Source organism: Gadus chalcogrammus, chromosome 16 (assembly GCF_026213295.1).
Source record: "Gadus chalcogrammus isolate NIFS_2021 chromosome 16, NIFS_Gcha_1.0, whole genome shotgun sequence".
Taxonomy (NCBI): domain Eukaryota; kingdom Metazoa; phylum Chordata; class Actinopteri; order Gadiformes; family Gadidae; genus Gadus; species Gadus chalcogrammus.
Genome location: NC_079427.1, coordinates 27,425,695 through 27,444,549, shown reverse-complemented (window position 1 = coordinate 27,444,549; position 18,855 = coordinate 27,425,695). Strand labels below are relative to the sequence as shown.

The window sequence follows — 18,855 nt, the reverse complement described above, 5'->3', positions numbered from 1 at the left end:
ACACATTGAAACCACTCGCATTGTAAACACTTTTGTTGACAACCATTCCCAAACAATTGACTTGAATTATTTATTTTCCTGCATTTGGACCCATTTGTGTTGTTAGATTGTGTTGAAGATAAAATTGTTGGCAAACCTTCATCCATCAGAGTGGCGGAAGCTGAGGCTTCTCCAAGCTGGTTCTTGGCAAAAATAGAGTACTCTCCTGCATCATCAGCAAAGGTCATGGAGATCTCCAATCTGCATTCTCCTGTCTCCTTCTTGTAGGCTACTTTATATCTGAAAAAGACATGGGGCAGATTATTGATGCATAAATTCATAATCCGGCAGATTGTAACAAAGGTCAAATGTTTTGGAATATACCTGTATCCGGTAGTGAGGGGCAAGCCACTCTTCTTCCAGATAATATGTGGTTTAGGGCTTCCTCCGACTTGGCATTCAAACACAACGCTTCCTCCCTCCATCAGCTTCTGGACGCTGGGCTTCTTGATGAAGAATGGTGCAATGGCAGCACTGGTATCAGACTCAGTTATGCTGATCTCGGACATTGTCTCCTCTCTTGACACCTCTGTCACTCTAGTAAAAGATATTGCTCAATCAAGTACTGGTACTAATACACACAATGACTACAAACTTGGTGATCTGCATACCAACTGGGACTGGTTTGTTCTACTCACTGAGAAATGTGCACTTGCTTGGAGATGGCAACCATTTCCTCTCGGCTCTCAATCTCTTCTGACACTAAAAAGAAAAATACATTTACTACAATGTTCCAAACCTTGAAATAATCAGCAATAATAATGGATATACACCATGCTCTGATACAGACTGGTGAATGGTTCAATGAAGAATTGTGTTTAGGGCCAGTATTCACAAGCAATGTCCACCGATTGTTATAAAAAATACTGATATAAAGGTTTTGAACACCTGATGATGGTAACACAGAGAAATATAGATAAAGGTCTCTCAAGATTTATGAAGATATGTTTTCACTACGTAAAGATCTGCTGCAGTGGGAAAATCCTCGGATTGAACATATTATTATGTTGGGAGGCACCCTGCACCAATAGATAACAGGAAATGTTGTGCATGTGTGTTAATTGGTGCTAACCCTGTACGAGCAGATAGCAGGACGTGCTGACTGTCCCAGCCTCGCTGGTTGCTGTGCAGGTAAAGCGGCCGCTGTCTTCAGCAAAGGCTTCACGGATCACCAGACGTGCAAATCCATTCTCATAGCTGATCTGGAAGTCAATGGAGCTCTCGATCTTGTAGTCCTCTCTGAACCACATGATGATCGGGCTGGGATTAGCAGTGATCTGGCACTCCAGAGACACAGACTCGCCCTCTGTAACAGTCAGGTTCTTTAAGCCCTATGAGGGGAAAATATGAATCCAGAATCAAAGTGTTGAAGACCAGCTGTATTTTCGCCATGCTTTAACTATGACAAAACTGTCTTGTGATGAGGAGAAAGACTTACAGCCAGCAGCGTGGGTGGAACGACACTCTCTGTGGGAGTGGGTACAGCAGCACCCTCAGTCTCCTGCAAGACAGTGATAGGTCATCTCTTTGCTATACCTTTCGCTTCATAAACACGTTATCTCCACATTTATCAGTTAATCATACACATCAATACATTGAGCACTAGAAAACAGCATGAGGCACCAGGAGGAATAACCTGAAAGAGTTGACGATAGTAAGCAGTGTGTGTTTAGCTACTGGTCTAGTAGGAGCTGTCATTCCTGAAAGACTTGAAGATGGTCATAGCTACTGGTCTAGTAAGAGCTGTCAATCCTAAAAGACTTGAAGATGGTCATAGCTACTGGTCTAGTAGGAGACGCTATTCCTGAAACACTTGAAGATGGTAATAGCTACTGGGCTAGTAGGAGATGCTATTCCTGAAAGACTTGAAGATGGTAATAGCTACTGGGCTAGTAGGAGACGCTATTCCTGAATGACTTGAAGATGGTCATTGCTACTGGTCTAGTAAGAGCTGTCATTCCTGAAAGAGTTGAAGACAGTTAACATTGTGTCGGTAGCTACTGGTCTCATAGGAAACATTATTCCTGAAAGAGGGATTTCTGATTTGGAAGCCAGTATGAACTGGTCTATGACAGAAATCCCAAGGATTTTGGTACGCTGGACTACCAACCTTCCCCAGGGCTTCCCAGTCCTCATACATCCCCTCCATGCTGCCTGTGTACACCACATCTCTGAACAGAGAGGGCTCTGTGGTCACTCGTGTCTCCACAACCCTACAAGAAGAACTTGGAGACTTGACTGGTTTGATGATCATTCTAGTGGTTGAGTGGGAGGATAAGTCTTTCTGCAGAGAGGAGATGGCAGAGCCTGCCCTCGAGACCTGACCGATCCGGGGAGAACAGTGTTACCAACGTCAACCAGAGAAAAGCTTTTGAGATATCTTGAGGTTTAGAAGCCAAGACCTTTGGGTGACGGCTATGTTAGTTTGGTTAAGACTATCAACGAAAAGGAAAGTCATCCTTGACTTGAGTTGTTCATTCTATTCTACTGTTAGCTATTCAGCATCTCAGAAAAGCAGTGAGCACTAGAAAAGAGGAAGCTACATGCTACTGCTACCCTACCCACACATTAATGTGTAAATATTTTTGGGTGACTGGCTGGTAAAGGATAATAAACACTTCCTCTACAGGTAACTGTATTAGGTTAGGTTAGTTTATACTGCTTGCCTGGAGGTGCCTGTCCTTACCTCATAGCTAGAGTCATGTTTAGGAACAGTAACTTTAGAAACTGTGAACTTTGGAAGTGGGGAAGGGGTAAGACCAGCTTCCACCTGGCTGCTGGTTTCTGTGGTTCTTTGAATCTAGAGTGACCAACAGAGTTATCATTATCCATATAACAGTATATAATTGATATGATTTCTTAATTTAAAACAACGCAAAAATGACAAGACTTTGATCTTGATTTATAATCAGTTAAAGTAGCTTCTATTCAAATTCATGGCATGTGGATATTAAAATGGAGAATAGCATATAATCAAATTGATAGTTTGTCATTTCTGTTTGCCAAGACCCCTTCTAACCTGGGAGAGTGGCACATTTAGATCAAGGCTAACGTGTGGAGCAGCAGCCTGCAGCTGTAGGGCTACAGGCTCCTCTTCAGCTCCAGATTGCTCCACATGCACAGGCTGACGAACACGAGCTAGGTCAACAGCAGCCATCACGGTGGCCAATGCCCCTACTCTTCCAACTCCCTCCCCCTGGAGACAGAACAAGCAGCTTGTTGGATACAGCACATAGATATAGTATCCATGGCAACATCAGCATCAGCTGGATAGACACAGAACATATATCTCAGCGTATCCATGGCTACAAAATCATCAGCTTGATAAATTCAGATCGCCAGATGAACCGGAGCGATTTAACAAGTTGAAGCGGCGACCTTCACTCAGACAGCAACCTGAACATTATGGAGGAGGATAAGCCAATAAGAAAGAAACACCTGCTAGACATAAATACCACAGATAGTAGAAGACCATGAGGGAAGAGACTGTTGAATACCTCGTCACTCCAGGTCTCCATAGGCCCCCTTGTCTCTACTGTTGATGCTTTATTGTTTAGGCTCTACTGTGTACTGTTGAGACAATCCTGTCTTTGATTGATGCTCCACTGTCTACTGTTGAGGCTTTACTGTAAACTGTTGAGGCTCTACTCTCTCGTGTGGAGGTTCTACTGAAAACTGTTGAGGCTAGTAATTACTGTTGAGGCTCTACTGTAAACTGTTGAGGCTCAATTTACAGTTAAGTGGCATTATTTAAATTATGATGATGAGGAGGAAGATGAAGATGATGGTGATGATGAGACATTATTACAAATATGCAGGATTCTTCAATGGGAGGTCCATTTCACACAATGCTGATTGATGATTAATTTACGCATTTTAAGAGGCAAATTCTGAGAGGCAAAGCCAGTGTGATATGGTCTTGGAAGAGGCATTGAATAAGAGAAGAGAGATAGGGATAGAAGATATGTAGAGTGATATTGGGACATGAGACCCAGTCGGTCTCTCTTTTCTAGGAAGAGGTGAGTAAGGTTACGTTAGACAACCAGCTCTCGAGTGCCATGTTTTGTCTGCCTCCAACCACTAGGGCTCCTACCTCTTTGACAGCCATCACTTGCTGTTCCCAGTGCTGCTCCATCTGCATCTGAGTGGAGGAGGTTCTAAGCTGGGTAGAGGTGGAGGTCATAGAGGTGTAGCTGGCCTCACTCATGAAGCCGGCCTGCTTCCAGGGGGGCAGGACGTCGGCCCCTGAAGCCATCTGTTTGCGGGTGGTGAGGGGGGACTTGACAGGCCTGATGGGGGACACCGAGACTCTTGAGGAGGGAGAAATTGGCCTGGGGATTGGAGAAGACCTGCTCATTCCTGTCACAGCACTAGGCTTTGCAGGTATATAATAAGATAACCATAAGTTAGCACTGCACCAGTACTCATTTCATTTATTGATCAGTGAATATTGGTGCAGTATTAGCTCCTCACTATATTATTTCACATTTTAAGCGTAACAGAGTTAATGATACAGACCATGACTTTTCGTTCATGTGAAACTGTAAACTGTACTCTGATTAAGAAGATAGCCGAACCCATCCAGTGTATCAGGGGTGTAGATGTTACCTGCCAGGCGTGGGCGTGGGGGCCTTCACGTGTCGGACCGGGGAGGGAGACTGATGGCGACCTCCGGCCACCCTGGCCACCAGAGACGGTGGGGTGGGGGACTTGGAGGTGGGTTTGGGAGGAACCCTTGGGGGAGTCTTGTGTGCTAAATGTTGAGTCATGCCGCCTCCTTCTACCTGCATCTCAGTCATGGTGGTGGTCTGGAAACCAGCCCCGGCCCGCTGAACACAGGAGAGCAGAGTTTGTAACTGCGCAAGGTAGGACACACATGCTATCCAACTGACACACTGCTTGTCTCACTGCAGGGCTAGACAAACTGTTTATCCTACTGACGCACTGTTTATCCCACTGACACACTGTTCATCCCACTACAGGGCTAGACATAGTGTTTATTCCACTGACACACCGTTCATCCCACTCCAGGGCTAGACATACTGTTTATCCAACTGACACACTGTTTATCCCGCTGCAGGGCTAGACATACTGTTTATCCCACCAACACACTGTTTATCCCACGTCACTGTTTCTCCCACAGCTGTTCAGCAACCATGCATTAAAGTCTGCTATTCGATTATTACATTTTTCCATTCCATAGTTTGTCCTCCATGACAGTACAAATAGAATGCTACTCTAGTATCTCAAAAATGGTTTGTGCTAGGGATGTGATCAATGCTAGGCTAAGGGCTAGGGTTAGCATTAGGACTAGGGTTAGCATTAGGGCTAGGTTAAGACTTAGAGCGAGTTTGTCCAGCAGTACCTTTTCCACTCTGGTCTGGCGGCTCTGAGACATTTGAGAAGTGGAAATCACAGTCTTGGTTTTCTTCGCAGGCACGGCCTCTTCACCTGAACACAAGGACAAATTCAAAACCCATTCAAGCATTTTTATATGGAAACCGCAGCCATTTATTGCATGTCAAGCTTTTAGAAATGTTTTACACGTCAAATTTAAGAAGATACCATGGACATTTATTGAAATATGGCTGTTTATCAAAAGTATCTATGTTGCTGTGAGTGTGAGGTGATCAGAAAGGTGTGGAGTGAAACAATACCTTGAACCAGAAGTTCAGCAGTAGAGGTAGATCTTCCGCTGCTGTTTGCGGCATTCACAGAGTATGTCCCAGAGTCCTCTGGGAAGGCTTCAGCAATCAGTAAACTGTAAAGGTCTGCTTCTTGAACAATCGTAAAATCGGGGGAGCTCTGTATCTCAGCTCCCTCCCTGTAGAACTTCACCACAGGTGTAGGGATTCCTGTCACACGAACATCCAGTCTCACTTGGCTTCCTTGTCTTACTGTCAAACTCTGAAGTCTCTGAATAAAGTTGGGTGGCGCAGTCTCAGCTGTCAACAAAAGGAAGAGATTTGAATAAGTCTATGTTTGTTTTATTCTGATGAAAAACCGAAATATAGCACAAGTCAAAGAACGCTGGAGTAATTGCACGGGGCACATGAATCTGTGCTTGGACATGTTTTTATCCTTCTCTTGTCCACTTTAACATCCTAGCAAAGAATGGTGGGGAGAATTACGATCCTCATTAATTCCTTTTTAACAAGCTTCAGGGTCTCGTTAAGGCAGGGGTGCCCAACCTTTTTTGACCCAAGATCTACTTTTCAAGTAGCCAACCTCCCGAGATCTACCAGCAAACCTACCTTCAAGCCAGGGGGGGGGGGGGGGGGGGGGTAGAGAACAATTGTTGACGGGGGGGGGGGGGGGGGGGGGTGGGGTTGTATCGTGAACCTACGGACTTCAGTGGGGGTTTCATTCCGTCTGCGCACGGCACCTTCTCAACGATAATCAATAATCTTCCTCCCACTCAGGGTGAAAATGGTAGGTCTTAGCTTGTTTCCCCTCAGCCATGCCAACGTTTAGGAGTGTGTAACTACTGTTGAAGGCTTTCAACTGCTGTTAACAGCACATGCGCTACCGCGCGTATATGTCCCGCGCAAATTTAATTTCATTAGTCTTGATCGACTTGGGATCTGTCGGCGATCTACTGGTAGACCGCGATCGACTGGTTGGGCACCCCTGCGTTAAGGGAAGCAACGTAGTAGGCAGCTCCTAACAACACCCCGCCCAGACCCAAGTTCATGTAGCGGGCCCTCAACCAAGACCAACAACTACAACTCACCACATCTACAAAATACTAACTTTGAATGACGACATATACGACTTCATGATATCTTTATTGCAGCTGCTAAAATGTTGATTGTATGTTTTGATTATATTTGATTCAAGTCAATTCCTGTTGAAACGGTTCCATTCTACCAGGTGAAAGAATGTCTCACCTGTAACTAGTAGCTCAGTCAGCAGTACTACCTGCTCATGTCTAACCTGTAACTAGTATCTCAGAAGTGCTGACGGCTCATGTCTCACCTGTAACTAATAGCTCAGCAGTGCAACTTGGTCATGTCCTGAGCAGTGCTACCTGCTCATGTCTCACCTATACCTAGGGGCTGAGCAGTGCTACCTGCTCATGTCGTCCCTGTAACTAGTAGCCAGTGTTGTATAGTAGCGAAGTAGAAATACTTCGTTACTGTACTTAAGTAGTTTTTTTGGATATTTAGGGGTCCAAGCCAACAGGTTGGATCCCTATTGTTTTTGTAAGGATTTTTATTATTAGGGGTCCAAGCCAACAGGTTGGATCCCTATTGTTTTTGTAAGGATTTTTCTTTTTGGGTGTCAAGCAACTATGTTGCGAGACAACCTATTGTTATTGTACGAATTCTTATTATTATTATTATTATTGGGTGTCAAGCAACTATGTTGCGAGACAACCTATTGTTTTTGTACGAATTCCTATTATTATTATTATTATTATTATTATTATTGGGTGTCAAGCAACTATGTTGCGAGACAACCTATTGTTTTTGTATGAATTCCTATTATTATTATTATCCTTCAGTGGGAGTCAATGGCAGCCCATAGAACCGCTTGGCGAAAAGTTGTGAAATTTGGCACACTGGTTCAAGACAGCCCCATTAGCCCATTAACCCAATCTCAGGTCGCTAGCCCCACAGCTCTAGCGCCACCAATAGGTCAAAGTTGGACATGCATTCATGTTCATAACTTTCGACCTATTCGACCAATTTTCACAAACCAGGTATCATTGGATTCCTTGAACCAAGCCCAGTTCAACACACCCTATGACGTCATTGCGCCATGAAGTTTATGTCTGCCATCTTGGTTTATGTCAAAAACCCTCAAAATGCTACTTCTATCACAAATCTTGTCCAATCATCTCGAAACTTGGCACCCATGATCTTCTGGCCATGCTTGATACAAAACATCTAATAGATTTGTCAAATTCAAAACCGTTTGCCCGCTACAGCCAATCAAATTTGGCGGCGTAGCCGCCAAACCGGATGTAAGCCCATATCTCAGCAGCCCTTTGACATATCATAACCAACCTTGGTAAATAGACCCATGACCCCATAAAGGTTACACTGAATGAATTTGGTGACCTTTGACCTCTAGGGGGCGCTGTTATTAATGTCGATGTGTTTTGACTCCTCTCTCTTCACATGAGTACATTTCAAACTTATTATTAATGTCTGGTGATACTATCAGACCTCCCCGTATGGCTAGCATATTATATATTGCAAAAATATCCGCGACGGCCAATGATATTCGAGCGCGAAGCCGCCAAACCGGAAACACGCCAATATCTCAGCAGCCCTTTGACATATCATAACCAAACTTGATAGATAGACCCATAACATCATCATGGGGACACTCAATGAATTTGGTGACCATTGACCTCTAGGGGGCGCTATAATTAATGAAGACGTGTTTTAACTCCTCTCTCTTCACATGAGTACATTTCAAACTTATTATTAATGTCTGGTGATACTATCAGACCTCCCTGAATGGCTAGCATATTATTTATTGCAGAAATATCCGCGACAGCCAATGATATTCGACCGCGAAGCCGCCAAACTGGAAACACGGCAATATCTCAGCAGCCCTTTGACATATCATAACCAAACTTGATACATAGACCCATAACATCATCATGGGGACACTCAATGAATTTGGTGACCATTGACCTCTAGGAGGCGCTATCATTAATGAAGACGTGTTTTAACTCCTCTCTCTTCACATGAGTACATTTCAAGCTTATTTTCAATGTCGGATGATACTGTCAGACCTCCCCATATCGCCTATGAATTATTTCTCATGGCAACATCAGAACTTGGCCACCATGTTGAAAGTTGACAAAATCAGTTGCAAATTTCCACAGGCCACAAATTACGTCCAATCTTCATGAAACTTGGCAAATATGATCTTCAGACCAAGTTGAACAAATTTATTAAACAGCTTTCTCAAATTCAAAACCGTTTGGCCGTGACAGCCAGTCAAACTTGACGTTGCTCATTAATGGGTAGACACTGCACTCGTGTGGCGCTCATTAATGGGTAGACACTGCACTCGTGTGGCGACAAGCGGTACATAATGTATGATGCAACAATGACTATATTCATCATTCCGCCCACCTACAATATAAACCGCAATTCCCACTGGATAAGATGCTTCACGAACAACCTCCAGAACGGATGCTTGTTTACATTGTGTCTCTTTTAGGGATATTGTTCCGAATACCCCTATGTATTTGTGACATTTGTTCTGTCAGGCAGACTGCATTGCGCCCTTACCCCTAGGTGGGGTCCATTTCCCATTTACTCATCCCACCGGCTGTCGGTATTGCCGATTTCCGAGGCGGTCGTCATGTAGCCCAATGGCCGATTGCGTCCATCCGGCAGAATTAGCCTACTGAGTCCGATTATGCTTGACACCCACATTGCTGCTCGCAGCTATATTTATTATTATTATCCTTCAATGGGAGTCAATGGCAGCCCTTAGAACCGCTTGGCGAAAAGTTGTGCAATTTGGCACACTGGTTCAAGACAGCCCCATTAGCCCATAACCCAATCTCAGGTCGCTAGCCCAAAAGCTCTAGCGCCACCAACAGGTCAAAGTTGGACATGCATTCATGTTCATAACTTTTGACCCATTCGACCAATATTCACAAACCAGGTATCATTGGATTCCTTAAACAAAGCCCAGTTCAACACACCCTATGACGTCATTGCGCCATGAGGTATATTTCCGCCATCTTGGTTTATGTAAAAAACCATCCAAATGCTACTTCTATCACAAATCTTGTCCAAACATCTCGAAACTTGGCAAACATGATCTCCCGGCCATGCTTGATAAAAAACATCGAATAGATTTTTCAAATTCAAAACCATTTGCCCGCTAAAGTCAATCAAATTTGGCGGCTAAGCCGCCAAACCGGATGTAAGCCCATATCTCAGCAGCCCTTTGACATATCATAACCAACCTTAGTAGGTAGACCTATGACCCCATAAAGGTGACACTAAATGAATTTGGTGACCTTTGACCTCTAGGGGGCGCTGTTATTAATGTCGATGTGTTTTGACTCCTCTCTCTTCACATGAGTACATTTCAAACTTATTATTAATGTCTGGTGATACTATCAGACCTCCCCGTATGGCTAGCACATTATTTCTTGCAGAAATATCCGCGACAGCCAATGATATTAGACCGCGAAGCCGCCAAACCGGAAACACGCCAATATCTCTGCAGCCCTTTGACATATCATAACCAAACTTGATATATAGACCCATAACATCATCATGGGGACACTCAATGAATTTGGTGACCATTGACCTCTAGAGGGCGCTATAATTAATGAAGACGTGTTTTAACTCCTCTCTCTTCACATGAGTACATTTCAAACTCATTTTCAATGTCTGATGATACTGTCAGACCTACTCATATAGCTTATAAATTATTTCTCATTGCAACATCAGAACTTGGCCGCCATGTTGAAAGTTGTCAAAATCAGTTGTAAATTCCCACAGGCCACAAATTATGTCCAATCTTCATGAAACTCTGCATATATGATCTTCAGACCAAGCTGAACTAATGTGTTAAACAGCTTTCTCAAATTCAAAACCGTTTGGCCGTGACAGGCAATCAAACTTGACGGCGCTCATTAATGGGTAGACACTGCACTCGTGTGGCGATAAGCGGTACTTAATGTATAATGCAACAATGACTATATTTACCATTCCGCCCACTTAAAATATAAACTGCAATTCCCACTGGATCAGATGCTTCACGAACCACCTCCAGAAGGGATGCTTGTTTACATGGTGTCTCTTTTAGGGATATTGTTCCGAATACCCCTATGTATTTGTGACATTTGTTCTGTCAGGCAGACTGCATTGCGCCCTTACCTCTAGGTGGGGTCCTTTTTCCCATTTACTCATCCCACCGGCTGTCGGTATTGCCGATTTCCGAGGCGGTCGTCATGTAGCCCCCAGGCCAATTGCGTCCATCCGGCAGAATTAGCCTACCGAGTCCGATTATGCTTGACACCCACATTGCTGCTCGCAGCTATATTTATTATTATTAGGGGTCCAAGCCAACAGGTTGGATCCCTATTGTTTTTGTAAGGATTATTCCTATTATTATTATTAGGGGTCCAAGCCAACAGGTTGGATCCCTATTGTTTTTGTAAGGATTATTATTCTTTTTATTATACTTCCTACCAAGAAAGTGGTACCACAGCCCAAACCGTAAATGGTGCCGACACGCCAATTGCATGACTAGATCCAGGTCAGTGAAGACTATGCAGACGACAAAATCCGGACACGCCGGTCACTAGGTGGCGCTATACCAAGGAATACGCGTTTGGGGCTATAACTCCCACACCGAACCTCCCAGAGTCCAAAAACTTGTACACACAGATGCACTGGAGTCTGCTGCATCTTTTGGCCTAGGCCACGCCCATTTGCGTCCATGAATATTTTTCGCTAAATTGCAAAAACCGCTAAACTATTTTTTCGCTACTCCTCCCACATTTCTTGACCAATCGACACCAAACTTTGCACACGACATCTTCAGACGCACACGCAAAGGAATCGTCGGACAGTTTTTTGATCCGACCTTCGACGACGAAACGGTAGCGTTTTGAATATTTGTTAATTAGCTAAATTAGACGTGGAAAATCAAAAATCCAAAAAAATCAAGAATTAGAAATCTTTTGGCATAGGCCACGCCCATTTGCGTCTATAATTTTTTTTCGCAAAATCGCGAAAACCGCAAAACTGCCTTTTCCCTACTCCTCCCACATTTCTTGACCAATTCACACAAAACTTGGCACACGATATCTTCAGACGCACACAAAAAGAAGGCATGGAACACTTTTTTGATCCGACCTTCGATGACGAAACGGTAGCATTTTCAATATTTGTTTATTAGCTAAGTTTTAAGTCGAAAATCAAAAATCAAAAAAAAAAAGAAAATTTGACATCGGATCAAGTCCAAATTTTACACACATGTTGGTGCTAACCTCTACAGCGTACCTCTACAGCGTACGATTATTGCTAAGTTTTTGCATGACTAGATCCAGGTCAGTGGATCTATAAAATACGAAATTGTATATCTTCTAATTGGCCCAAGGAATGTTCTTCAAACTATAAGGGAACCATCAAGGGGCAAACCCGAGTCTATATAAAAAATATGGCAAAGAATTATTAATGTGGGCGGGAGTTATTTGGCAAAGGAAAATTGTCTTTGGAAAATTTCGCCAACAGGGCGGCACCAAAAAACGACGACATTGTATATCTCCTATTTGGCCAATGGAATGTTCTGAAAACGCGTTTTAGGCTATAACTCCCACACCGAAGCTCCCACAGTCAAAACCTTTATATCCACAGGTTCACGGTAGCGTTTTGAACACATGCTTCGCGTTGTGCCGGCGAAACGCACCTTTCTTGTCGCGTTGTGCCGGCGAAATGCACACTTCTTGGACCCCTGCATAACTGCTTGCAGTTCTAGTTATTATTATTTCGTAAGCCTTAGAAGTGGTACCACAGCCCAAACCGTAAATGGTGCACACGCGCCAATTACATGACTAGAACCAGGTCCGGCACCGCTACTCAGATAACAAAATCCAGACACGCCGGTCCCTAGGTGGCGCTATACCAAGGAATACGCGTTTGGGGCTATAACTCCCACACCGAACCTCCCAGAGTCCAAAAACTTGTACCCACATATGCACTGGAGTCTGCTGCATCTTTTGGCCTAGGCCACGCCCATTTGCGTCTGTGAATATTTTTCGCTAAATCGCGAAAACCGCAAAACTGTTTTTTCGCTACTCCTCCCACATTTCTTGACCAATCGACACCAAACTTTGCACACGACATCTTCAGACGCACACGCAAAGAATGCATGAAACAGTTTTTTGATCTGACCTTCGACGACGAAACGGTAGCGTTTTGAATATTGGTTTATTAGCTAAATTAGACGTGGAATATCAAAAATCCAAAGAAATCCAAAAATAGACATCGGATCGAGTCCAAATTTTAAACACATGTTGGTGCTAACCTTAATGTCGTTCGATAAAAATTTCGGAAAATTTTGCCATTAGGGGGCGCAATAAACAAGGAAATTGTATATCTTCTACAAAATTTCGCCGCGAAAACGCTACACTCCCTTCTCGCTACTCGTACCACAGTCAAATCCTTTGTATCCCCAGGTTCAGGGTAGCGTTTTGAACACATGCTTCGCGTTGTGCCGGCGAAACGCACGTTTCTTGTCGCGTTGTGCCGGCGAAATGCACACTTCTTGGACCCCTGCATAACTGCTTGCAGTTCTAGTTATACTAACTGGCTTGAAAGTGGGACCACAGCCCAAACCGTAAATGGTGCACACGCGCCAATTGCATGACTAGATCCAGGTACGGCACCGCTACTCAGATAACCAAATCCAGACACGCCGGCCACTAGGTGGCGCTATACCAAGGAATACGCGTTTGGGGCTATAACTCCCACACCGAACCTCCCAGAGTCCAAAAACTTGTACACACAGATGCACTGGAGTCTGCTGCATCTTTTGGCCTAGGCCACGCCCATTTGCGTCTTTGAATATTTTTCGCTAAATCGCGAAAACAGCAAAACTGTATTTTCGCTACTCCTCCCACATTTCTTGATCAATCGACACCAAACTTTGCACACGGCATCTTCAGACGCACACGCAAAGAAATCATAGACAGTTTTTTGATCCGACCTTCGACGACGAAACGTTAGAGTTTTGAATATTTAATTATTAGCTAAATTAGACGTGGAAAATTAAAAATCCCAAAAAATCCAAAATTAGACATCGGATCGAGTCCAAATTCTACACACATGTTGGTGCTAACCTTAATGACGTTCGATAAAAATTTCGGAAAATTTCGCCATTAGGGGGCGCACTAAACGAGGAAATTGTATATCTTCTACAAAATTTCGCCGCGAAAACGCTACACTGACTTCTCGCTACTCCTACCACAGTCAAATCCTTTGTATCCACAGGTTCAGGGTAGCGTTTTAAACACATGCTTTGCGTTGTGCCGGCGAAACGCACATTTCTTGTCGCGTTGTGCCGGCGAAATGCACACTTCTTGGACCCCTGCATAACTGCTTGCAGTTCTAGTTAGGGGTCCAAGCCAACAGGTTGGATCCCTATTGTTTTTGTAAGGATTTTTCTTATTAGGGGTCCAAGCCAACAGGTTGGATCCCTATTGTTTTTGTAAGGATTATTATTAGGGTCCAAGCCAACAGGTTGGATCCCTATTGTTTTTGTAAGGATTCTTCTTCTTTTTATACTTCCCGCGCTAAAAGTGGGCCCACAGCCCAAACCGTAAATGGTGCGGACATGCCAATAGCATGGCTAGATCCAGGTCCGGCACCGCTACTCAGAAAACAAAATCCATACACGGCGGTCACTAGGTGGCGCTATACCAAGGAATACGCGTTTGGGGCTATAACTCCCACACCGAACCTCCCACATTCCAAAACGTTATACGCACAGATTCACTGGAGTCTGCCGCATCTTTTGGCCTAGGCCACGCCCATTTGCGTCTATGAATATTTTTCGCTAAATCGCGAAAACCGCAAAACAGTTTTTTCCCTACTCCTCCCACATTTCTTGACCAATCGACACCAAACTTTGCACACGGCATCTTCAGACGCACACGCAAAGAAATCATCAACACTTTTTTGATCCGACCTTCGACAACGAAACGGTAGCATTTTGAATATTTGTTTATTAGCTAAATTAGACGTGGAAAATCAAAAATACAAAAAAATACAAAAGTAGACATCGGATCGAGTCCTAATTCTACACACATGTCGGTGCTACCCTTAATGGAGTTCAATAAAGAATTCGGAATATTTCGCCATTAGGGGGCGCAATAAACAAGGAAATTGTATATCTTCTAATTGGCCGAAAGAATGTTCTTCAAACTATAAGGGAACCATCAAGGGGCAAACCCGAGTCTATATAAAAAATATGGCCAAGAATTATTAATGTGGGCGGGAGTTATTTGGCAAAGGAAAATTGTCTTTGGAAAATTTCGCCACAAGGGGGCGCAAATAAACGACGAAATAATATATCTCCTAACTGGCCAATGGAATATTCTGAAAACGCGTTTTAGGCTATAACTCCCACACCGAAGCTCCCACAATCAAAAACGTTATATCTACAGATTCACTGGAGTCAGCTGCATCTTTTGGCATACGCCGTTCCTCAATTTCGAACACATGCTTCGCGTTGTGCCGGCGAAATGCACACTTCTTGGACCCCTGCATAACTGCTTGCAGTTCTAGTTATTATTCCCCCCTAGAAGTGGGCCCACAGCCCAAACCGTAAATGGTGCCGACATGCCAATTGCATGACTAGATCCAGGTCCCTGAGTTCTCGGCAGACGACAAAATCCAGACACGCCGGCCACTAGGTGGCGCTATACCAAGGAATACGCGTTTAGGGCTATAACTCCCACACCGAACCTCCCAGAGTCCAAAAACTTGTACACACAGATTCACTGGAGTCTGTTGCATCTTTTGGCCTAGGCCACGCCCATTTGCGTCTATGAATATTTTTCGCTAAATCGCGAAAACCGCAAAACTGTTTTTTCCCTACTCCTCCCACATTTTTTGACCAATCGACACCAAACTTTGCACACGACATTTTCAGACGCACGCGCAAAGAAATTATCGGACAGTTTTTTGATCCGACCTTCGACGACGAAACGGTAGCGTTTTGAATATTGGTTTATGAGCTAAATTAGACGTTGAATAACAAAAATCCCAAAAATCCAAAATTAGACATCGGATCGAGTCCAAATTTTACACACATGTTGGTGCCAACCTTAACGTCGTCCGTAAAAAAATTCGGAAGATTCCGCCTTTAGGGGGCGCAATAAACGAGGGAATTGTATATCTTCTACAGAATTTCGCCGCGAAAACGCTACACTGACTTCTCGCTACTCCTACCACAGTCAAATCCTTTGTATCCACAGGTTCAGGGTAGCGTTTTAAACACATGCTTCGCGTTGTGCCGGCGAAACGCACATTTCTTGTCGCGTTGTGCCGGCGAAATGCACACTTCTTGGACCCCTGCATAACTGCTTGCAGTTCTAGTTGTACTTTACTTTACTACTTATATTTCTCTGTACTTTTACTTCGCTACATTTTGCGAAGAAAACTGATACTTTTACTCCGCTACATTTCCCTTGAAACCTTCGTTACTCGTTACAAAATCAACTCAGCTTTAGAAAAAAAAAATGAATCATGAGAGATATGAGAATAACGTCGGGGACTGTGGTAGAACACAGACTGCGAGCCTGTTTGGCGAATCAGCTGTCCCAGCGCACGTTCGCAAAGCCCCCTTGCTTAGTTACTGTTGCTACGTCGATCAAAACTCCTACGACTGTCAACACACAAATGCATGGCTAGGACGAGGGCAAGGGCTATCAAAATTCTACTATTTGTATCAGGCTGGTTTGTACACGCAGTATTACAACACTATCTTTAAATACCCTTTTTGGGCAGGGACTTAAGTTTTCCGAAAATCCGCGATCCTGGATGACACCAAAATCAATATTAAGTAACGTGTACCAGCGCTTGCGGGATAATAGGTCGGGCTACGATATCTGTCAGTGTCAGTGATTTTTTTTTGGAGTAACTCCGCGACAGCATCCAGATCATGGCAAAATGGACTGCAATATGCAGTGGAAGGATGTTTTCAAAAAAGATCAACAACGAAGGGGAAACAACAATAATCGAAGCAAAATCATACAGGTCTCAATCAAAAAATTAGAAACTTCACAACCTCAAAATAAATACCACCAGCACAACATTTTAAACTAGTAAGGTTCTTTCAGCGCTTTTTTATTAACAGCAGTTACTTGTACTTTTACTTTCAGTACTTAAGTACATTTAATATCAGAAAAGTACTTTTGATACTCAAGTACAGTAAAGATCAGATACTTTAATACTTTTACTTAAGTACTATTCTAAAAGGTGACCTTTACTTTTACTTAAGTAATTTTCCAGTAAGGTATCTGTACTTTTACTTAAGTATGGCTTTTGAGTACTTTATACACCACTGCTAGTAGCTCAGCAGTACTACCTGCTCATGGCTTACCTGTAACTAGGAGCTTGTCTGTACTACCTGCTCATGTCTTACCTGTAACTATGGGCTCAGAAGTGGTACATTTGTCATGTCTCACCTGTAACTAGGAGCTCAGCAGTGCTAGTGGCTTGTCCTGCACCATTGGTGGCTCTCACAGAAAATCTTCCACTGTGTGTGGCAGTCACTGCAGGGATCCTCAGAACAGCGCGGCCATCGCTGAACGAGATCTGAATGCCGGGAAGAGCGGCAGCAGAAAGGACCTGGCCATCACGAAACCAGCTTACCTCAGGAACTGGGGAACCTGGTGGACATTAGGCATCAGTTAGCATGAGCAATTAGCACTATCTACCAGTTAGCAGACGCCATGAGCACAATCTCCCAGTTAGAACGATCCACCACTTAGCACTATTCACCAGTTGGCATTACAAACAGCAAAAATCTCAGTCAGGCTGATGCACTACGTATGGAAAAACTGATTGGCAGAACTGGAAACAGGGGACCTTTTGCACAGATTTAAAACAAATGGAAGACCAAAAGCTCTACTTCATATATATTTATATTATCAATATTATGTAGCTTATGTAGATTATGTAGCATTGGGAAATATTATTTAAACTATTCCATGCTTAAACCTTGAACAGTGAATAAGTGTAGACCTATGTGTTGGGATCCTGTAATCCTCCATTTTGGTTAAATTTATTTAAAAATGATTAAAGATTAATTTGAGGAATATATTGGACAGGAAGTGATTGTTCTTACCAGTAACTTGAGCCTCAAACGTTGCAGCACTACCCTCTAGTGCCACAACGCTTTGCAGCGGCTGTGTGAATGTTGGCGCCTGTGTCGACATGTTGCTCGGCACCTGCAGAGAGAGAGGGAGAGGGAGAAAGTGAGAGAGAGAAAGAAAGAGAGAGAGAGAGATAATGTTACAAGAAAATACATTTAAATGTGTGCAAACACGCTATACTTTTTTTGGTGTGCTACCACTGAAGTGTTTAAAGTGTCTCTGGGTTAAAAATATGCTAGGCTTATTTTACAGGATAGTATGGTTGTAAAGGTAAAGATGAGTGAATTTATAAAGTTTGATGAGCAACAAACCAATTACTTATTTGACCGTGTACTTTGGTCGAATATGACCTTTAGATGTCATGAAACTTTATATCATAAGTATGTGGTTAGCTCTTATGAAAGCCAACTTTAAAGATCAGCTAGGGTTGGGGCTTATGGAAGCGCATCCTAAAGGATTGGTTGAACCAGAATTGTGAAACATATCAGCATTGCTTTTATGAAGAGAGAGACAGGAGGAGGACAGATACGTCTGAGAGCAGCTGAGAGGAAGCAACAGGGTATATATAGACCAGAAGGACCCAAGTCATCACTTCTGTTGGTCTGCACCTGCTGTCCAACATGGATCTTTAGGCTGTAAAAACTGAGCCACCATGGACCTGTAGACTTTATAAACTGAACCACCATGGACCTGTAAGCTTTAAACTGAGACACCATGGACCGGTAGGTTTTATAAACTGACACCATGGACCTGTAGGCTTTATAAACTGAGACACCATGGACCAGTAGGCTTTATAAACTGTGCCACCATGGACCTGTCTGATTTATAAACTGAGCGACCATGGACCAGTAGGCTGTCAAGTCAATCAAAGACCTGTGGGCTGTATATCGCAGTCACCATGGACTTGTAGATCATATAAAGTCAGTCACCATGGACAT

The 18,855-nt window shown here is 43.5% G+C and overlaps 1 protein-coding gene across 1 annotated transcript in view; it reads right to left on the bottom strand.

Moving 5' to 3' along the window:
- Positions 1 to 17,993, bottom strand: part of ttn.1 (titin, tandem duplicate 1) — a 253,662-nt gene extending 235,669 nt beyond the window's left edge. Inside the window, exons 1-14 of the mRNA XM_056612257.1 lie at positions 17,890 to 17,993; positions 17,228 to 17,431; positions 5,697 to 5,984; positions 5,405 to 5,490; positions 4,648 to 4,868; positions 4,133 to 4,328; positions 3,059 to 3,235; positions 2,726 to 2,839; positions 2,150 to 2,359; positions 1,478 to 1,540; positions 1,112 to 1,370; positions 678 to 741; positions 364 to 576; positions 137 to 279 (exon numbers count right to left, since the gene is read on the bottom strand). Of these exons, the coding sequence (XP_056468232.1) occupies positions 137 to 279; positions 364 to 576; positions 678 to 741; positions 1,112 to 1,370; positions 1,478 to 1,540; positions 2,150 to 2,359; positions 2,726 to 2,839; positions 3,059 to 3,235; positions 4,133 to 4,328; positions 4,648 to 4,868; positions 5,405 to 5,490; positions 5,697 to 5,984; positions 17,228 to 17,431; positions 17,890 to 17,980 (2,329 nt within the window). The 5' untranslated portion in view covers positions 17,981 to 17,993. The remainder of the gene's footprint in view (positions 1 to 136; positions 280 to 363; positions 577 to 677; positions 742 to 1,111; positions 1,371 to 1,477; positions 1,541 to 2,149; positions 2,360 to 2,725; positions 2,840 to 3,058; positions 3,236 to 4,132; positions 4,329 to 4,647; positions 4,869 to 5,404; positions 5,491 to 5,696; positions 5,985 to 17,227; positions 17,432 to 17,889) is intronic.
- Positions 17,994 to 18,855: the final 862 nt, after the last annotated feature.